This window comes from Macaca nemestrina, chromosome 18 (genome assembly GCF_043159975.1).
Source record: "Macaca nemestrina isolate mMacNem1 chromosome 18, mMacNem.hap1, whole genome shotgun sequence".
In the NCBI taxonomy this organism is placed as follows: domain Eukaryota; kingdom Metazoa; phylum Chordata; class Mammalia; order Primates; family Cercopithecidae; genus Macaca; species Macaca nemestrina.
Window position 1 is genome coordinate 45,995,481 of NC_092142.1, and position 18,047 is coordinate 46,013,527.

Sequence of the window (18,047 nt, forward strand, 5' to 3'; positions counted from 1 at the left end):
GACACCTCCCAGCAGGGGTCAACAGACACCTCACACAGGAGAGCTCCAGCTGGCATCTGGTGGGTGCCCTTCTGGGACAAAGCTTCCAGAGAAAGGAAAAGGCAGCAATCTTTGCTATTCTGCAGCCTCCACTGGTGATACCCAGGCAAACAGGGTCTGGAGTGGACCTCCAGCAAACTCCGGCAGAACTGCAGCAGAGGGGCCTGACTGTTGGAAAACTAACAGAAAGGAATAGCATCAATATCAATAAAATGGGCATCCATACATAAACCACATCCGAAGGTCACCAACATCAAAGAACAAAGGTAGATAAATCCATGAAGATAAGGAAAAACAGTGCAAAAAGGTTGAAAATTCCAAAAACCACGCCTCTTCTCCTCCAAGGGATCACAACCCCTCGCCAGCAAGGGAACAAAACTGGATGGAGAATGAGTTTGACGAATTCACATAAGTAGGCTTCACAAGGTGGGTAGTAACAAACTTCTCCGAGCTAAGGGAGCATGTTCTAACCCAATGCAAGGAAGCTAAAAACCTTGAAAAAAGGTTAGAGAAATTGCTAACTAGAACAACCAGTTTAGAGAAGAACAAAAATGACCTGATGGAGCTGAAAAACACAGCATGAGAACTTCGTGAAGCATACATAAGTATCAACAGCTGAATGGATCAAGTGGAAGAAAGGATATCAAGGATTGAAGATCAGTTTAATGAAATAAAGCAGGAAGACAAAATTAGAGAAAAAAGAAAGAAAAGGAACGAAGAAAGTCTCCAAGAAATATGGGACTATATGAAAAGACCAAATCTACGTTTGACTGGTGTACCTGAAAGTGACAGGGAGAATGGAACCAAGTTGGAAAACACATTTCAGGATATTATCCAAGCAAACCTTCCCCAACCTGGCGAGGAAGGCCAACATTCAAATTCAGGAAATACAGATACCACCACAAAGATACTCCTCGAGAAGAGCAATCCCAAGACACATAATCGTCAGATTCACCAAGGTTGAAATGAAGGAAAAAATGTTAAGGGCAGCCAGAGAGAAAGGTCGGGTTACCCACAAAGGGAAGTAAGTCCATCAGACTAACAGCGGATCTCTCTGCAGAAACCCTAAAAGTCAGAAGAGAGTGGGGGCCAATATTCAATATTGTTTTTTTTGTGTGTGTGATAGAGTCTCGCTCTGTCACGGTGGCACAATCTTGGCTCACTGCAACCTCTGTCTCCTGGGTTCAATGGGTTTAAGCAATTCTCCCAGCCTCACGAGTAGCTGGGATTACAGGCGCCCGCTAGCACGCCCAGCTAATTTTTATATTTTTAGTAGAGATGGGGTTTCACCATCTTGGCCAGCTGGTCTTGAACTCCTGACCTTGTGATCCACCAGCCTTGGCTTCCCAAAGTGCTGAGATTACAGGTGTGAGCCACCGTGCCCAGCCTCAACATTCTTAAAGAATGTTCAACCCAGAATTTCATATCCAGCCAAACTAAGCTTCATAAGCAAAGGAGAAATAAAATCCTTTCCAGACAAGCAAGTGGTGAGAGACTTTGTCACCACCAGGCCCGCCTCACAAGAGCTCCCGAAGGCAGCACTAAATATGGAAAGGAAAAACTGGTACCAGCCACTGCAAAAACATACCAAATTATAAAGGCTATCAACACTATGAAGAAACTGCATCAACTAATGGGCAAAATAACCAGCTACCATCAAAATGACAGGATCAAATTCACACATAACAATATTAACCTTAAATGTAAATGGGCTAAATGCCCCCAATTAAAAGACACAGACTGGCAAATTGGATAAAGAGTCAAGACCCATCAGTGTGCTGTATTTAGGAGATCCAACTCATGTGCAAAGACACACATAGGCTCAAAATAAACAGATGGAGGAATATTTACCAAGCAAATGGCAAGAAAAAAAAATCAGAGGTTGCAATCCTAGTCTCTGATAAAACAGACTTTAAACCAACAAAGATAAAAAAAAAAAAAAAAGACAAAGAAGGGTATTGCAGGGATCAATGCTGAAGGGTAAAGGGATCAATGCAACAAGAGCTAACTATCCTAAATATATATATGCACCCCATACAGGAGCACCCAGATTCATAAAGCAAGTTCTTAGAGACCTACAAAGAGACTTAGACTCCCACACAATAATAGTGAAAGACTTTAACAACCCATTGTCAATATTAGACAGATAACGAGACAGAAAATTAACAAGGATATCCAGGACTTGAACTCAGCTCTGGACCAAGCGGACCTAATAGATATCTACAGAACTCTTCAACCCAAATCAACAGAATATACACTCTTCTCAGCACCACATCACACTTATTCTAAAATTGACCACATAATTGGAAGTAAAACACTCCTTAGCAAATGCAAAAGAACAGAAATCATAACAAATAGTCTCTCGGACCACAGTGCAATCAAATTAGAACTCAAGATTAAGAAACTTACTCAAAACCACACAACTACATGGAAACTGAACAACCTGCTCCTGAATGACTACTGGGTACATAACAAAATTAAGGCAGAAATAAGTAAGTTCTTTGAAACCAATGAGAACAGACACAAAGTACCAGAATCTCTGGGACACAGCTAACACAGTGTTTAGAGGGAAATTTATAGCACTAAATGCCCACAGGAGAAAGTGGCAAAGATATAAAATTGACACCCTAACATCACAATTGAAAGAACTAGAGAAGCAAGAGCAAACAAATTCAAAAGCTAGCAGAAGACAAAATAACTAAGATCAGAGCAGAACTGAAGGAGATAGAGACACAAAAAAAACCCTTCAAAAAATCAATGAATCCAGGAGCTGTTTTTTTGAAAAGATTAACAAAATAGATAGACCGCTAGCCAGACTAATAAAGAAGAAAAGAGAGAAGAATCAAATAGACACAATAAAAAATGATAAAGGAGATATCACCACTGATCCCACAGAAATAGAAATTACCATCAGAGAATACTATAAATACCTCTATGCAAATAAACTAGAAAATCTAGAAGAAATGGATAAATTCCTGGACACATACACCCTCCCAAGACTAAACCAGGAAGAAGTCAAATCTCTGAATAGATCAATAACCAGTTCTGAAATTGAGGCAGTAATTAATAGCCTACCAACCAACAAAAGCCCAGGACCAGATGGATTCACACCCGAATTCTACCAGAGGTACAAAGTGGAGCTGGTATCATTCCTTCTGAAAGTATTCCAAACAACAGAAAAGAGGGACTTCTCCCTAACTCACTTTATGAGGCCAGCATCTTCCTGGTAACAAAACCTGGCAGAGACACAACAAAAAAGAAAATTTCAGGCCAATATCCCTGATGAACGTTGAGGTGAAAACCCTCAGTAAAATTCTGGCAAATTAAATCCAGCAGCACATCAAAAACCTTATCTACCACAATCAAGTCAGCTTCATCCCTCGGATGCAAGGCTGGTTCAGCATACGCGAATCAATCACATAAACAGACCCAATGAGAAAAACCACATTATTATCTCAATAGATGCAGAAAAGGCCTTCTACAAAATTCAACACTCCTTCATGCTAAAAACTGTCAATAAACCAGGTATTGATGGAATGTATCTCAAAATCATTAGAGTGATTTATGAGAAACCCACAGCCAATATCACACTGAATGGGCAAAAGCTGGAAGCATTTCCTTTGAAAACTGGAACAAGACAAGGATACCCTCTCTCACCACTCCTATTCAACATGGTATTGGAGGTTCTGGCCAGGGCAATTAGGCAAGATAAAGAAATAAAGGATATTCAAACAGGAAGTTAAATTGTCTCTCTTTGCAAATGACATGATTGTATATTTAGAAAACCCCATTGTCTCAGCCCAAAATCTCCTTAAGCTGATAAGCAACTTTCAGCAAAGTCTCAGGATACAAATCAATGTGCAAAAATCACAAGCATTCCTATAGACCAACAGGTGTACAGACAAACAGAGAGCCAAATCATGAATGAACTCCCATTCACAATTGCTAAAAAGAGAAAAAAATACCTAGGAATACAACTTACAAGGGATGTGAAAGACCTCTTCAAGGGGAACTATAAACCACTGCTCAAGGAAATAAGAGAGGACACAAACAAATGGAAAAACATTCCATGCTCATGGATAGGAAGAATCAATATCGTGAAAATAGCCATACTGCCCAAAGTAATTTATAGATTCAATGCTATCCCCATCAAGTTACCATTTGACTTTCTTCACAGAATTAGAAAAAACTAGTTTAAATTTTGTATGGAACCAAAATGGAGCCTGTATAGTCAAGACAATCCTAAGCAAAAAGAACAAAGCTGGAGGCATCATGCTTCCTGACTTCGAACTATACTACAAGGCTACAGTAACCAAAACAGCAAGTTATTGGTACCAAAACAGATATATAGACCAATGGAACAGAATAGAGGCCTCAGAAATAACGCCATGTATCTACAACCATCTGATCTTTGACAAATCTGACAAAAACAAGCAATGGGGAAAGGATTCCCTGTTTAATGGTATTGGGAAATCTGGCTAGCCATATGCAGAAAACTCAAACTGGACCCCTTCCAGAAACTGGACCTTATACAAAAATTAACTCAAGATAGACTAAAGACTTAAACCTAAGACCTAAAACCATAAAAACCCTAGAAGAAAACCTAGGCAATACCATTCAGGAGATAGGCATGGGCAAAGGCTTCATGACTAAAACACCAAAAGCAATGGCAACAGAAGCCAAAACTGACAAATGGATCTAACTAAACTAAAGAGCTTTGGCACAGCAAAAGAAACTATTACCACAGTGAACAGGCAACCTACAGAATGGGGGAAAATTTTTGCAATCTATCCATCTGACAAAGGACTAATATCCAGAATCTACAAGGAACTTAAAACAAGTTTACAAGAAAAAAAATCAATCCCATCAAAAAGTAGGTGAAGGATATGAACAGACACTTCTCAAAAGAAGACATTTATGCAGCCAACAAAGATATGAAAAAAAGCTCAAAATCACTGGTCATTAGAGAAATGCAAATCAAAACCACAATGACATACCATCTCACACCAGTTAGAATGGCTACCACTAAAAAGTCAGAAAACAACAGATGCTGGAGAGGATGTGGAGAAACAGCGCTTTTACACTGTTGGTGGGAGTGTAAATTAGTTCAACCATTGTGGAAGAGTGTGGAGACTCCTCAAGGATCTAGAACTAGAAATACCATTTGACTCAGCAATCTAATTACTGGATATATACCCAAAGGATTATAAATCATTCTACTATAAAGACACATGCACACATATGTTTATTGCAGCACTATTCATAATAGCAAAGACTTGGAATCAACCCAAATGCCCATTAATGATAGATTGGATAAAGAAAATGTGGCACATATATACCATGGAATACTAGGCAGCCATAAAAAAGCATGAGTTCATGTCCTTTGCAGGGACATGGATGAAGTGGGAAACCATCATTCTCAGCAAACTAACACAGGAACAAAACCAAACACTGCCTGCTCTCACTCCTAAGTGGGAGTTGAAGTATAAGAACACATGGACACAGGGAGGGGAGGGAACATCACACACTGGGGCCTGTTGCGGGGTGGGGGCCTAGGGGAGGGATAGTATTAGGAGAAATATAGATGGATGGGTTGATGGATGCAGCAAACCAGCATGGCAGGTGTATACTTATGTAACAAACCTGCACGCTCTGCACATGTATCCCAGAACTTCAAGTATCGTAATAATAAAAAAAGTTAACACTAATCCTCAAACTCTTTGAAAAAGTTGAAGAACAAACACTAGTTACTCATTCTATGAGGCCAGAACACTAGTTACTCATTCTATGAGGCCAGAATTACTCTGATACCAAAGCTAGAAAAGGTACACACAAAAAACTAAAGACCAATATCCCTTACGAATGTTAACATAAAAATCCTCAAGAAAATTACTACTTCAGAATTCAGCAACATATAAAACGATTATACACCAAGAACAAGTGGGATTTGTTCCCAGAATGCATGAGTGGTTCAATATACAAAAGCCTACCAATTTAATACATCACATTTACAGTAAGGGAAAAAAACTACATGATCAGCTCAATGAATTTTTAAAAAAGCATTTGACAAAATTCAACAGCCTTTCATGATAAGAACATTCAATTAACTATGAATAGAAAAAAAAAAAAAAACTTCCTTCACATGACAAAAGGCCATATATGAGAAACCCAGAGCTACCATCATAATCAGTAGTGAAGGACAGAGCTCCACTGAGATCAAGAATAAGACAGATACCCAATTTCACTTCTATTGAATATATACTGGAAGTTCTGGTTGGAGCAATTAGGCAAGAAAATAAAATGAAAGCTATCCAAATTGGAAAGGAAGATGTAAGATTTTCTCTGTTCACAAATAACACATTCTTACATGCAGAAAACCCTAAAGATCACACCCACCCACCCACCCACACCCCTGTTAGAGCTAATAAACTAAGTCAACAAAGTTGCTGGATGCAAAACCCACATACACAAATCCGTTGCATTTCTAAATGCTGCCAATTAACAATTAGAAAAGGAAGTTAAGAAAATAATTCCAGTATAATAGCATTAAAAAGAATAAAATATTAGGAATAAATTTAACCAAGGAGGCAAAACACTTGTATGCTGAAAACTACAAAACATTGCTGAATGAATTAAAGATGAAAAATCATTGGGAATATACATCCTGTGTTCATGAATGGGAAGACTTCATACAGTTAAGATGACAATATTATTCAAAGTGAGCCACAGATTTAAAATGATCCCTTTGAAAATCCCAACAGTGTTTCTGCAGAAATAGAAAAAGTCATCCTAAAATTCATGAAATGTGAATGAACCATGAATAGCCAATCCAATTTTGAAAAACAAAAAAAGTTGGAAGATTCACACGTCCTGATTTCAAAACTTATTACAAATTTACAGTAATCAAAACAATTACTACTGGCATAACAACAGGCATATAGACCAATGGAATTGAGAGGCCAGAAACAAATCTTCACATAATTTTTTTTTTTTTTTTTTTTTTTTGACGGAGTGAGTCTAGTTCTGTTGCCCAGGCTGGAGTGCAGTGGCGCAATCTTGGCTCACCGTGACCTCTACCTCCCAGGTTCAAGCGATTGTCCTGCCTCAGGCTCCCGAGAAGCTAGGATTACAGGCGTGTGCTACCACGCCTGACTAAATTTTGTATTTTTAGTCGAGATGGGGTTTTGTCATGTTGGCCAGGCTAGTATCAAACTCCTGATCTCAGGTGTTCCACCCACCTGGGCCTCCCAAAGTGCTGGGATTACAGGCATGAGCCACTGTGTCCGGTCTTTTTTTTTTTTTTTTTTTTTTAAAGAAAAACAGAGATGGGGTTTTGCTATGTTGACCAGGCTGGTCTTGAACTCCTGCCCAGGCTGGTCTCAAACTCCTGGACTCAAGCAATCCTCCTGCCTTAGCTTCCTGTATAGCTGGGACTACAGATTGGCTATTCATGGTTCATTCACATTTCATGCCACTGTGCCCAGGTCTAATTGATTTTTGACAGGGGTGTCAAGACCATTCAATGGGAAAGGACAGTGTTTTCAAAAAATGATCCTGGGAAAGCTGGATATCCACATGAAAAAGAATGAAGTTGGAGCCTTAACTTACACTATATACAAAAATTAACTCCAGATAGATCAAAGACCTAAACGTATTACAAAAGCTAAAACTATAAAACTCTCAGAAGAAAACGTATGAGAAAAGCTTCATGACATTGGTTTTGACAGTGATTTCTTGGATTATCACACCACAAACAACAACAAAAACCACATTACATTGGGCTTCATCAAAATTAAAAACTTTTGTACGTGAAAGGACACTGTATCAAGGGAGTGAAAAGGCAACAAACAGAATGCAAAAGTCTGCTAATCACATACACAATAAGGGACGAATATCCAGAATATGCAGAGAACGTCTACAACTTAAAAAAAAATTCAAAAGCGGGCAAAGGACGTGAAGAGACCTTTCTGCAAAGAAGATACATGAATAGCCAAGAAGCCCATGGAAAAATGCTCAACATCACCAATCGTTAGGCAAATCAAAACCGCAATGAGATGCTACTTTACACATATTAGGATGGCTATTATCCAAAAGTACCAAAAATAACAGGTATTGGTGAAGATGTGGATAAACCGGAACCCTCTGTGTGCTGCTGGTCGGTGTGTAAATAAAATGGTGCAGCGACTGTGGAAAAGTTTGCTGGTTCCTCAAAAACTTAAACACAGATTTGCCATATGATCCAACAATTCTACACAGCAGCATTACTCATCATAACCCAAAGGTAGAAACAATCAAGCATCCATCAACAGATGAATGAATGTATAAAGAAAATGTGGCATTTACTTATGGAATATTTAGCCTTAAAAAAAGAATAAAATTCTGATACATATGACCACATGGATGAACCATGAAAAGATTTCATGGATGAACCTTGAAATCCTTATGCTAAGCGAAGTAAGCCAGATATAAAAGGACAAATATTATATGATTCTACTATGAGTTACCTAGAATACGGAAATTCATAGAGACAGAAAGTAGAACAGAGGTTACCAGCGTAGGGAGAGAGAAAAAAACGGGAAGGAACTGTTTCATGGGTATAGAGTTTCAGTTTGGGATGATAAAAATGCTCCAGACAAAGTGGTGATGGTTGCGCAACAATGAGCATATACTTAATGCCACTGATTTGTACATTTAAAAGTGACTGAGGGTAAATTTTATACCATGTATATTTTGCCGCAATTGAAAAAAAAAAAGCTACAACCCTCCTGCAAGGGTATTTGGCAATATCTAACCAAACTACACAACTTTTTTTAACCAAACAATCCCACTACCAGGAATTTATCCTGATGACATGTCTTCAACAATACAGAAAGACATACACATAACATTATTCACTGCAGCCTGTTTATAACTGCAAATACTGGGAATAACCTATATGCCCAACATAAGTAGAAGATAAAATAAAGTTGGTATATACAATGCTCTACTATGCAGCTATAAAATAAAAATGTGCTCTATGAATTGATATGGAATGGTTTCCAGGATATACTTTTTTTTTTTTTTTTTGAGACAGGGTCTCACTCTGTCATACAGACTGGAGAGTGCAATGGCCTGATCTCAGCTCATTGCAACCTCCACCTCCTGGTTTCAAGTGATTTTCATGCCTCACCCTCCCCAGTAGCTGGAATTATAGGCGCATGCTACCATGCCCTACTAATTTTTGTATTTTTAGCAGAGACGGAGTTTCTCCATGTTGCCCAGGCTGGTCTCAAACTCCTGACCTCAAGTGATCCGCCCACCTTGGCCTCCCAAAGTGCTGAGATTACAGGTGTGAGGCACTGCACCTGACCAGGACATACTTTTAAGTTGAAAAAATAAAGTGTAAAAGAATAATGCTGTCCTTCAAGTAAGAAAAAATGTCACATAAGAAAATACACATGTATCTGCTCATTTGTGCAAAAAGAAATCCAGAGAGAGGGTAGAAATGGAAGGCAGAGAATGAAGGAGTCAAGGACACTTCCAAGTGTCCCTCTTGGGATGTGGGCTCTCTAGGAACAACAGTTATGTTCCCAGAACCCCCACATAAAAACAATGTATAGAAACCATGATGTGGGGGCACAAAATGAAATATAAACCACTAGCCTGAGTAACTGGAAAACAGTACCTTGACAGTAAAACTAAACACAAAAAGAACTGTACATAAGGTACTTTGTTAGGAAATTTCTCAAAGGGATATGGATTAGCAATTGTGAAGTTACTTTTTGTGTATATTAGGATTAAACAATCCATTTTAGATAAGTTAGTCAGGTTTCTCTCTGTAAGATGAAGAAAGGGCTCCTTGGAAATACGGTTGATCTAGGGTTGGGTCAGAGAAAACACAAGTTGAGCCTGGTTCATCCAGAATTGCCATAAAGTAAGAAAATAATTAAAAAACTATTAATTGGGTACGTTGAGAGGACACAGGAGGCAAACTGAAGGAGCTTCCAATGGCTGAAGCTTGGGTTTTGAGCAACAAAATAATGTTACTATCATAGAAAAATAACTTTTTTTGAGACATTCTCACTCTGGTCACCCAGGCTGGAGTGCAGTGGTGTGACCTTAGCTCACTGCAGCCTTGACCTCCTGGGCTCAGGTGATTTTCCCACCTCAGGCTCCTGAGTAGCTGGGACTATAGGCACCTGCCACTATGCCCAGCTAATTTTTGTATTTTTAGTAGAGACGGGGGTTTCACCACATTGCTGAGGCTGGTCTCGAACTCCTGACCTCAAGTGATCTGCTGCCTCGGCTTCCCAAAGTGCTGGGATTACAGGCGTGAGCCACGATGCCTGGTCATAATAATAATATTATTAATATTATAACAACAGAATAAAATAAAATATCCATAAGGCCATACTGATGTAATTATTAATAACTGAATAAGTGAGGAAAAGGGATAGTTTTTCTCACAGCAGAATGCTAATTAACGTATACAGAAGGAATGATGGAAACAGAAAATCATGATCAGGTAAACCCTACAGTAGTAACTGTTACAGGCAGAAGCCAACAATGGATGCTAAAATTAGTGGGTGAGGAGATGTCGGCATAGACTCAAAGAGACTTATTAATTAGACAAGAAAAAAAATAGCAACTTTTTAGTGAAGAAAACTGGCAGCACCTTAAGGAAGTGATCAAAGTTAACATTACCAGCAATAAGACAAAATGATACCATGTACCCCTGCTTCACTGACATGATGTAGTTAGAAGAGCACCACAGTTTCTGTGGTATTCCTGACAGAAATACACAGCCTCGGTGGAATCCCTAGGAAACATTAGACAAACTCAAACTGATGGACGTTCTACTACACTGGCTAGTACTCTTGACAGTGTGCCAAGGAAAGACACAGACAGAGTAACTGTCACAGATGGAGAAGGCTAAGGATACTTGACAACTAAAAGCAATATGGGAAACTGGATCATAAAGAGGACCTTCATGGCAAAACTAGAGATACTGGAATTAGGTCTATAGCTTAGTTAATAATAGTGTTATCTGTGTTAATTTTCAGTTTTACTCCGGCTTTGAGAGATGTTGGCATTAGGGGAATCTGAGTGAATGGCACATAGGGAACTCTATCATTTTTATAATGTTCTGTAAGTTTAAAGTTATTTAAAAAGAAAAAGATCTATGGCATATCTAAATCTTTGATGACCATAGTTTCATGGATTCATAACTATTCACCAAGCTAAATTAATACTACTACTAAGTTAGAAAATCTTGAGAGAAAGTGTAAGTCTTCCCTGTCTGCAATCTCTACCACTTGTTTATACCTTTATAATGAGTGTTCCAATTGATATGCTAACATGGTTTTTTCACCCATGACAGTCCATTCCAAGAGAACAGGGACCAAGATACAGTTGCTTCTACCTTGTGACTTGCATATTTTTGTCAAAAGTAACTGCTGTCTGGTATAGTGCCATGTGCCTGTAGTCCCAGCTACCTGGGAGGGTGAAGCAGAGGGTTGCTTGAGCCCAGGAGTTTAAGGCCAGCCTGGGCAACAAATCAAGACCCCATCTCCAAAAATTAAATAAAATTTAAAACATTTTAAATTTAATATTCTTGCATTAAAAAGAGCTATAATAAAACAAAAAAATACATCCTAAAATAAATATTTTTAAAAAGTAAATGCTGCGTGCATTGCGAATGAGTGAACAATATGTAAAAGATCTCAATACTATAGGAATTATTTACTTACGCTCCACAAAAGAAGTAAAGAGCATTCGAAACCTGCTAAGCCGGCTACCTTCATCTGCCCACATTCGAATCACTCCAATTCCTGTTTTAAGCATTACATCATTGGCCACAGTGCTGCAAAACTTGGCCTTCAGGTTTTCAATAGAACTGCTTCCATCATAGACTGCAACGAAGTTTCTCTTGCATTCATTTGAGTGCTCCATTTGATAATCTAGGAACCTCAAATAAATCTGTAGTATTAACACAAAAACACTGCTTTTAAAAAGATACATTAATTTGAATTTTTCCATTTCTATTTTCCACAGACAACATGGTACACCAAATAATAACAGCTGACAGAAAACATAATAGATAAATGGCTGATGCCTAATAGTTAGAGGAACTAAGATTAATGATCTGTTTCTTTGGTTGTCTTAATAATGGAACCAAGCATTAAGGAACTTACTTTGTGTTTTGTCTATAAAGAGAAGAAACTTTTTGTTCACAAGGCATAACTATCTCACATTTTTCTCATTATAAAAGCAATCTCATGGTACTGGACAGGGGAGAAAATAAAATAATCACTCATAATTCTATTATTCCAACAATGCATGTGATTGGTGAATTTCTTTTCAGTTTTTCTGCACATTTAAAAAACCTGTGTTTAATTGTAAGATATACACATCCTACTTTAGCTGTATCATATAAAAATGTTTTTATCTGTATTCTTAGCCATACCTATTCCCAGATGTCGTATTATTTATTTACACAATATCCTACTGTTCTACATGGTTGCTTTATGATTTCACCTCTTAACAATATCTGCATTTTCAGACAGGCAGACATCAACTGTACTATCAAAGGAAGCTCTGTTAGCATCCCCCCATTCAAATTTTATAGCTAAATGGTACTAAGTTATTTCCTAAACACTCTCGATCCATTGTTGTTTGACAATTTCTCTTACATTGTGAACTTGGATTTTAAACATTAATCTCCAGAAGAGCCTAAGGAAGTAGGTATCACGTTTTTTTTGTGGGCAGAGATGAATCTGTTATTCGGTGGCAAGGATTAAACCCAGGTTGGTCTGACTCTAAATGTGCGTCCTTCCCATTCCATGAGGTGCTTTACATACTCACACAGTGTTCCCTGTTTGGGCTCTAGTCGCTCATATGTGACTCTACGATTAAAATAAAATTTGAGTGAGTAAATAAAGATTACCTCTGAATTGCCATTCAAGACATCTAACGAGTATTCACTTCCTAGCTATTACTCTGAGGGAGCAGTATGCCACCCCTACCCTTTAATTCAAAGGGATTAATAAAACAAAAATGTTATGTCATATATTCTCCCCCACTCCACCAAATACCTTGATGGCATAACACTAAGAGAGAACAACTTACAAAATACAGCTTAAAGAATTAAATTTTGACTAAATAATTTTGGTTTCTTTGAAATGACTGGTTCACCACTTCCGTGAGAGTGGTGGAAAATTGGTATTGAAATGGGATTTCCAGTTCAAAAACTTTACAAACTCTTCATGCATGTATTTTAACATAGAAGCAATATGTTTTCTTAAATACATCATCAGTTCTCATTAGTTTTCCATCACTTATATAACCCAAACCCTCTGCTCACACTCTGTGGTAGGGAGCACTAATGCTGTAATAACTTCCCTTTTCCACTAGACTGTGATGTCTTCCAATGGAAGGTCACTGGCTCAGTTTCATCCAGCATAATTCTTGCTCATGGCAGGCAATGAGAAAGTGACTAGGCTTGTAAAATTATGACTTGGTAGAAGTATCAGTAAAATAATCAAGCTGTCTCAAGTATTTATATTTACTCTCTGCTTTTCTTTTAATCCAAATAAATACAGTATTATATAAGGCTATAGTAAATGCTCTTCAAAGACATATTTCTTAAAAAACATGAAGATAAATTATAACAAATCATAGCACTTTTCTATTGTAAATATTAAATTGTTTAATTCAACGAATTTTTGGGAAATATTCATAACGTAAATCTGACAAATTGAAATGTTGAGAGAAGAGCATAAACTACTTTTCTTTTACTCCAGATTGCATGAGAAGGGATCTTTTACTTGCATCTTTTATCAAGTAAGTGACCTCTTACTCTATCCCTGTATCCTACCCAGGGAGGCAGGGCAAGTTACCTGGATGGTGGGAGTTTGGTTTCTTTCTCCCTCCCCCCATAGGAAGTGGGACTGGGTAAGCCGGTCTGCTCTGCAGATGTGAACTTTCCCTGGAGTGGAATGGGCTGTTCTAGACTTCGGTGAGAGGTAGAACTGGTGGGTAAGGAGTTGGCAACACTAATTAGATCATCTCTCTGCGTTGCTCTCTCTATCCTAGCTTTCACTATGGTAAAGAGGCTTTTCTGACTCCCTACATGCTGACACTTTTATTTCTCAATTGGTTCAGCACTCCAGCAGAGAAAAGGGATGCTATTTATTGGAGCCCCTGAAGACCCCAACAGAAATGAAATCCCCAGAAAGCTACTATCATGAAAAGGCCACTGATAAAAGTGGACTAAAACACTAATGTATACTCTTAAACACCAATGCCTTCTTTTGTATATTTATTTTTTAAATATATTTTAATTTAAAAAATAGAGACAGGGTCTTGCCGTATTGTCTAGGCTGGTCTTGAACTCCCGGGCTCAAGTGATCCTCCTGCTTTGGCCTCCTAAAGTGCTGGCACTGCAGGCATGGGCCACCGTGACTGGCTTCCTTTTCATATTTATAAATGGATATTTTTCTTAAACATCACCCATTAACTAGTTTCTCACATTTAGTATTCAAGGGTTATGGTGACCTTTAACATTTAATTTAGATTTCTTAAATAAAACCATCTATTTACACTTTTTTTTTGTTTCCTTTTTTTTAGCCAGAGTCTCTGTCTCCCATGCTGGAGTTCAGTGGCATGATCACGGCTCTCACTGCAGCCTCCATCCCCCAGATTCAAGAGATTCTTGTGCCTCAGACTCCTGAGTAGTTGGGACTACAGGCGTGCACCACCATGCCTGGCTAATTTTTTGTATTTTTAGTAGAGATGGGGTTTTGCTATGTTGCCTTGGCTGGTTTTGAACTCTTGACCTCAAGTGATCCACCTGTCTCAGCCTCCCAAAGTGCTGGGTTTATAAGCATGAGCCACTGTGCCTGGCCTATTTACACATTTAAACATTTAAAATTTTAAAATTTGATCCAATTCCCATGTCAACTGTATAATTTTTTTAACTTTAAATAACTGATTTACTTTTATTAAAAGCAATACAACATTCTTTTATAGTCAATATTCCAGGTAATACCCCTAAAAAATTTGTGAATATGGAATTATCTTTTCATGGAATATTTCAATTTAGAGTAAGGAGATCTAATAAATATTGTTTAACTTCACTTATTTAATGCACATTTAATATTTTCATACTTACATATCTATAAAAATATGTTGTATTGTTCCATATATTTTAAAACCTCATACCAATAATAGAAATAAATCACTGTGTATCCATTCTCCTATTGGGCATTTAGCTTGCTTCTACTTTTATAATTAGCTAATATTGCCGTAAACATTGTTGTCTTCTCATTATGCATAGGTATGACAATTTCATTTGGGTATAAATCTAGAAGTATACTTGTGTGGTAGCATGTGACTATTTTCAGCTTTACCAGAGCACATGTGAAATAGCTCGCCAAAGTGGTTGTACCAATTTATATATATTTTTTCTCTTTATAGTTGAATTCTAACGAGACAATTTATACTTCTAAAGCAAATTCTTTGAGTCTGCTTGCTTTACTCAATCCACTACTCAGTCCTTGCTGACACTTCAAGAACAGTTCCACAACTCACTCAAATTCTCCTGTGCTGTTACTGTGCAGTCAAAACCCATCTCCAGTCTCCATCCCCGGTAAGCAATGATCTGTTCTTTGTCCTGTAGTTCACTTTTTCTAGAATTTCATATAAATGAAATCACACAGCATGTATCCTTAGAGTCTAGATCATTTCATTTAGCATGATGCATCTGGAGTTAATGTAGCTATAGTTTGTCCCTTTTTATTGTTGACTAGATTTTACTATATGGATGTACCACAGTTTATTTATTTTTTTATTTTTTGAGATGGAATTTTTGCTCATCATCCAGGCTGGAGTGCAGTAGTGTGATCTGGGCTCACTGCAACCTCCACCTCCAGGGTTCAAGCAATTCTCCTGCCTCAGCCTCCCAAGTAGTTGGGATTACAGGCACTTGCCACCAGGCCCGGCTAATTTTTTGTATTTTTATTAGAGACGGGGTTTTACCATGTTAGCCAGGATGGTCTTGAACTCCTGACCCCAAGTGATCCCCCCGCCTCAGCCTCCCAAAGTGCTGGAACTATAGGTGTGAACCACCGCACCTGGCCTATTCTTTCAAAAGCTAAAGAACACTTGAAACATTTCTAGTTTTTGGTTATTACAGATAAAGTTGTTATGAATATTTACACACAGGTTTTTTCCATGAACATAAGCTTTCATTTCTCCCGGGTACCCATCCAGAAGAGACTGCTGAGTCACACAGTAACTTTATAGGAAACCACCAACCTGTTTCCCAGAGCGTTTCTATCATTTTGCACTCCTACCAGGAATGTATCAGAGTTTCAGCTGCTCTACAGAGTTCCCAGCACTGAGTGATTTTTCTAAATTCCAGTTATTCTAACAGAGAATAGTGCCATCTCATTGTGGTTTGAATTTGCATTTTTGTAATGATTAAATCTTCTGTGGTGAAGTATCTGTTAAAATCTGTTTTGTAATTGGGTTTTGTTCTTATTGTTGAGTTTTGAGTTCTGGATGAAAGATATCTTTTCATAGGTGATTTTTTTTTTCTCCCAGTCAGTGGCTTTTTTTTTCCCCCACTCAACAGTGTCTTTCACATAAAAAAGCTTTTTCATTAGTCCAATTTATACATTTTTCTTTTTTTTTTTTCTTTTCTGAGATGGAGTCCTGCTCTGTTGCCCAGGCTGGAGTGCAGTGGCGCGATCTCGGCTCACTACAAGCTCCACCTCCTGGGTTCACGCCATTCTACTGCCTCAGCCTCCCGAGGAGCTGGGACTACAGGTGCCCGCCACCACGCCCAGCTAATTTTTTGTATTTTTAGTAGAGATGGGGTTTTACCATGTTAGCCAGGATGATCTCAATCTCCTGACCTTGAGATCCGCCCGCCTCAACCTCCCAAAGTTCTGAGACTACAGGTGTGAGCCACCGTGCCCAGCCTAAATTTTTCTTTTATGGATACTCTTTTGGTGTTGCATCTAAGAACTCTTTGTCTAACCCAGTAAGATTCTTTTCATATATTCTCCTCTAAATGTTTTATAATTTTACATCTATGTCCATGATTTATTTTGAGTTAATTTTTAAATACAGTGTTGGGTGTAGGTGAGGGTTCATTTTTTTTTTCTTTGAATATGGAGGTCCAATTGTTCCAGCACCATCTGTTAAAGACTATCCTTTCTCCACTCAATTTCCTTTCAATGTCAAAAAATCAATGAACCATATTTGCATAAATCTAATCTCTGGACTATCCTATTCCATTGATCTGTGTGTCTGTCCTTTGTCAGTACCACAGTCTTGGTTACTGAAGCTTCACAGTAAGTCTTGAAATCAGGTAATGAGTCTTCCATGTTTGTTCTTTTTCAGAATAATTTTGGCTTCTGTAATCCCTCGCTTTTCCATTATGTTCTAGAATCAGTTTGTCAATCCTTACAAAAAATATAGCTGTGATTTTGATTGAAATTGTATTCATCTGTGTAGATCATTTTCATAAGAACTGACATTTTAGCACTACTGGGGGTCTATAAATACATTGACACAGTGTATCTATTTATTTAGGTCATCTCTGAATATTTTCATTATGGTCTTCTAAGTTTTCAGTTTACAGATGTTACACATTTTTTTTTTGGTGGAGTAATATTTTAAATGATACTGTTTTCTTAATTTTGAACTCCAATTTTCATTGCTAGTATGTACAAATTCAATTGATTTTTTTTTTCTTGAGACAGGGTCTCAGTTTGTTGTCCAGGCTGGAGTGCAGTGGTGTGCTCTTGGCTCACTGCAGCCTCCGCCTCCTTGGCTGAAGTGATCCTCCCGCCTCAGCCTCCTGGGTAACTGGGACTACAGGTGCAGCCACCATGCCCGGCTAATTTTTATATATATATATATATAACATTTTGTTTTTTTATAGAGGCTGGGTTTCGTCAGGTTGCCCAGGCTGGTCTTGGACCAAGTGATCCGCCTGCCTTGGCCTCCCAAAGTGCTGG

General features: G+C 38.2%; 1 protein-coding gene across 6 annotated transcripts in view; it reads right to left on the reverse strand.

Annotated features, from left to right (window-relative positions):
* Positions 1-18,047, reverse strand: part of LOC105492218 (neuropilin and tolloid like 2) — a 60,709-nt gene that overhangs the window by 14,551 nt on the left and 28,111 nt on the right. For all 6 annotated transcript variants that reach the window (XM_011759235.3, XM_011759232.3, XM_011759231.3 and 3 more), the window contains exon 7: positions 11,769-11,997. In XM_011759235.3, coding sequence (XP_011757537.1) covers positions 11,769-11,997 — 229 coding nt within the window. The remainder of the gene's footprint in view (positions 1-11,768; positions 11,998-18,047) is intronic.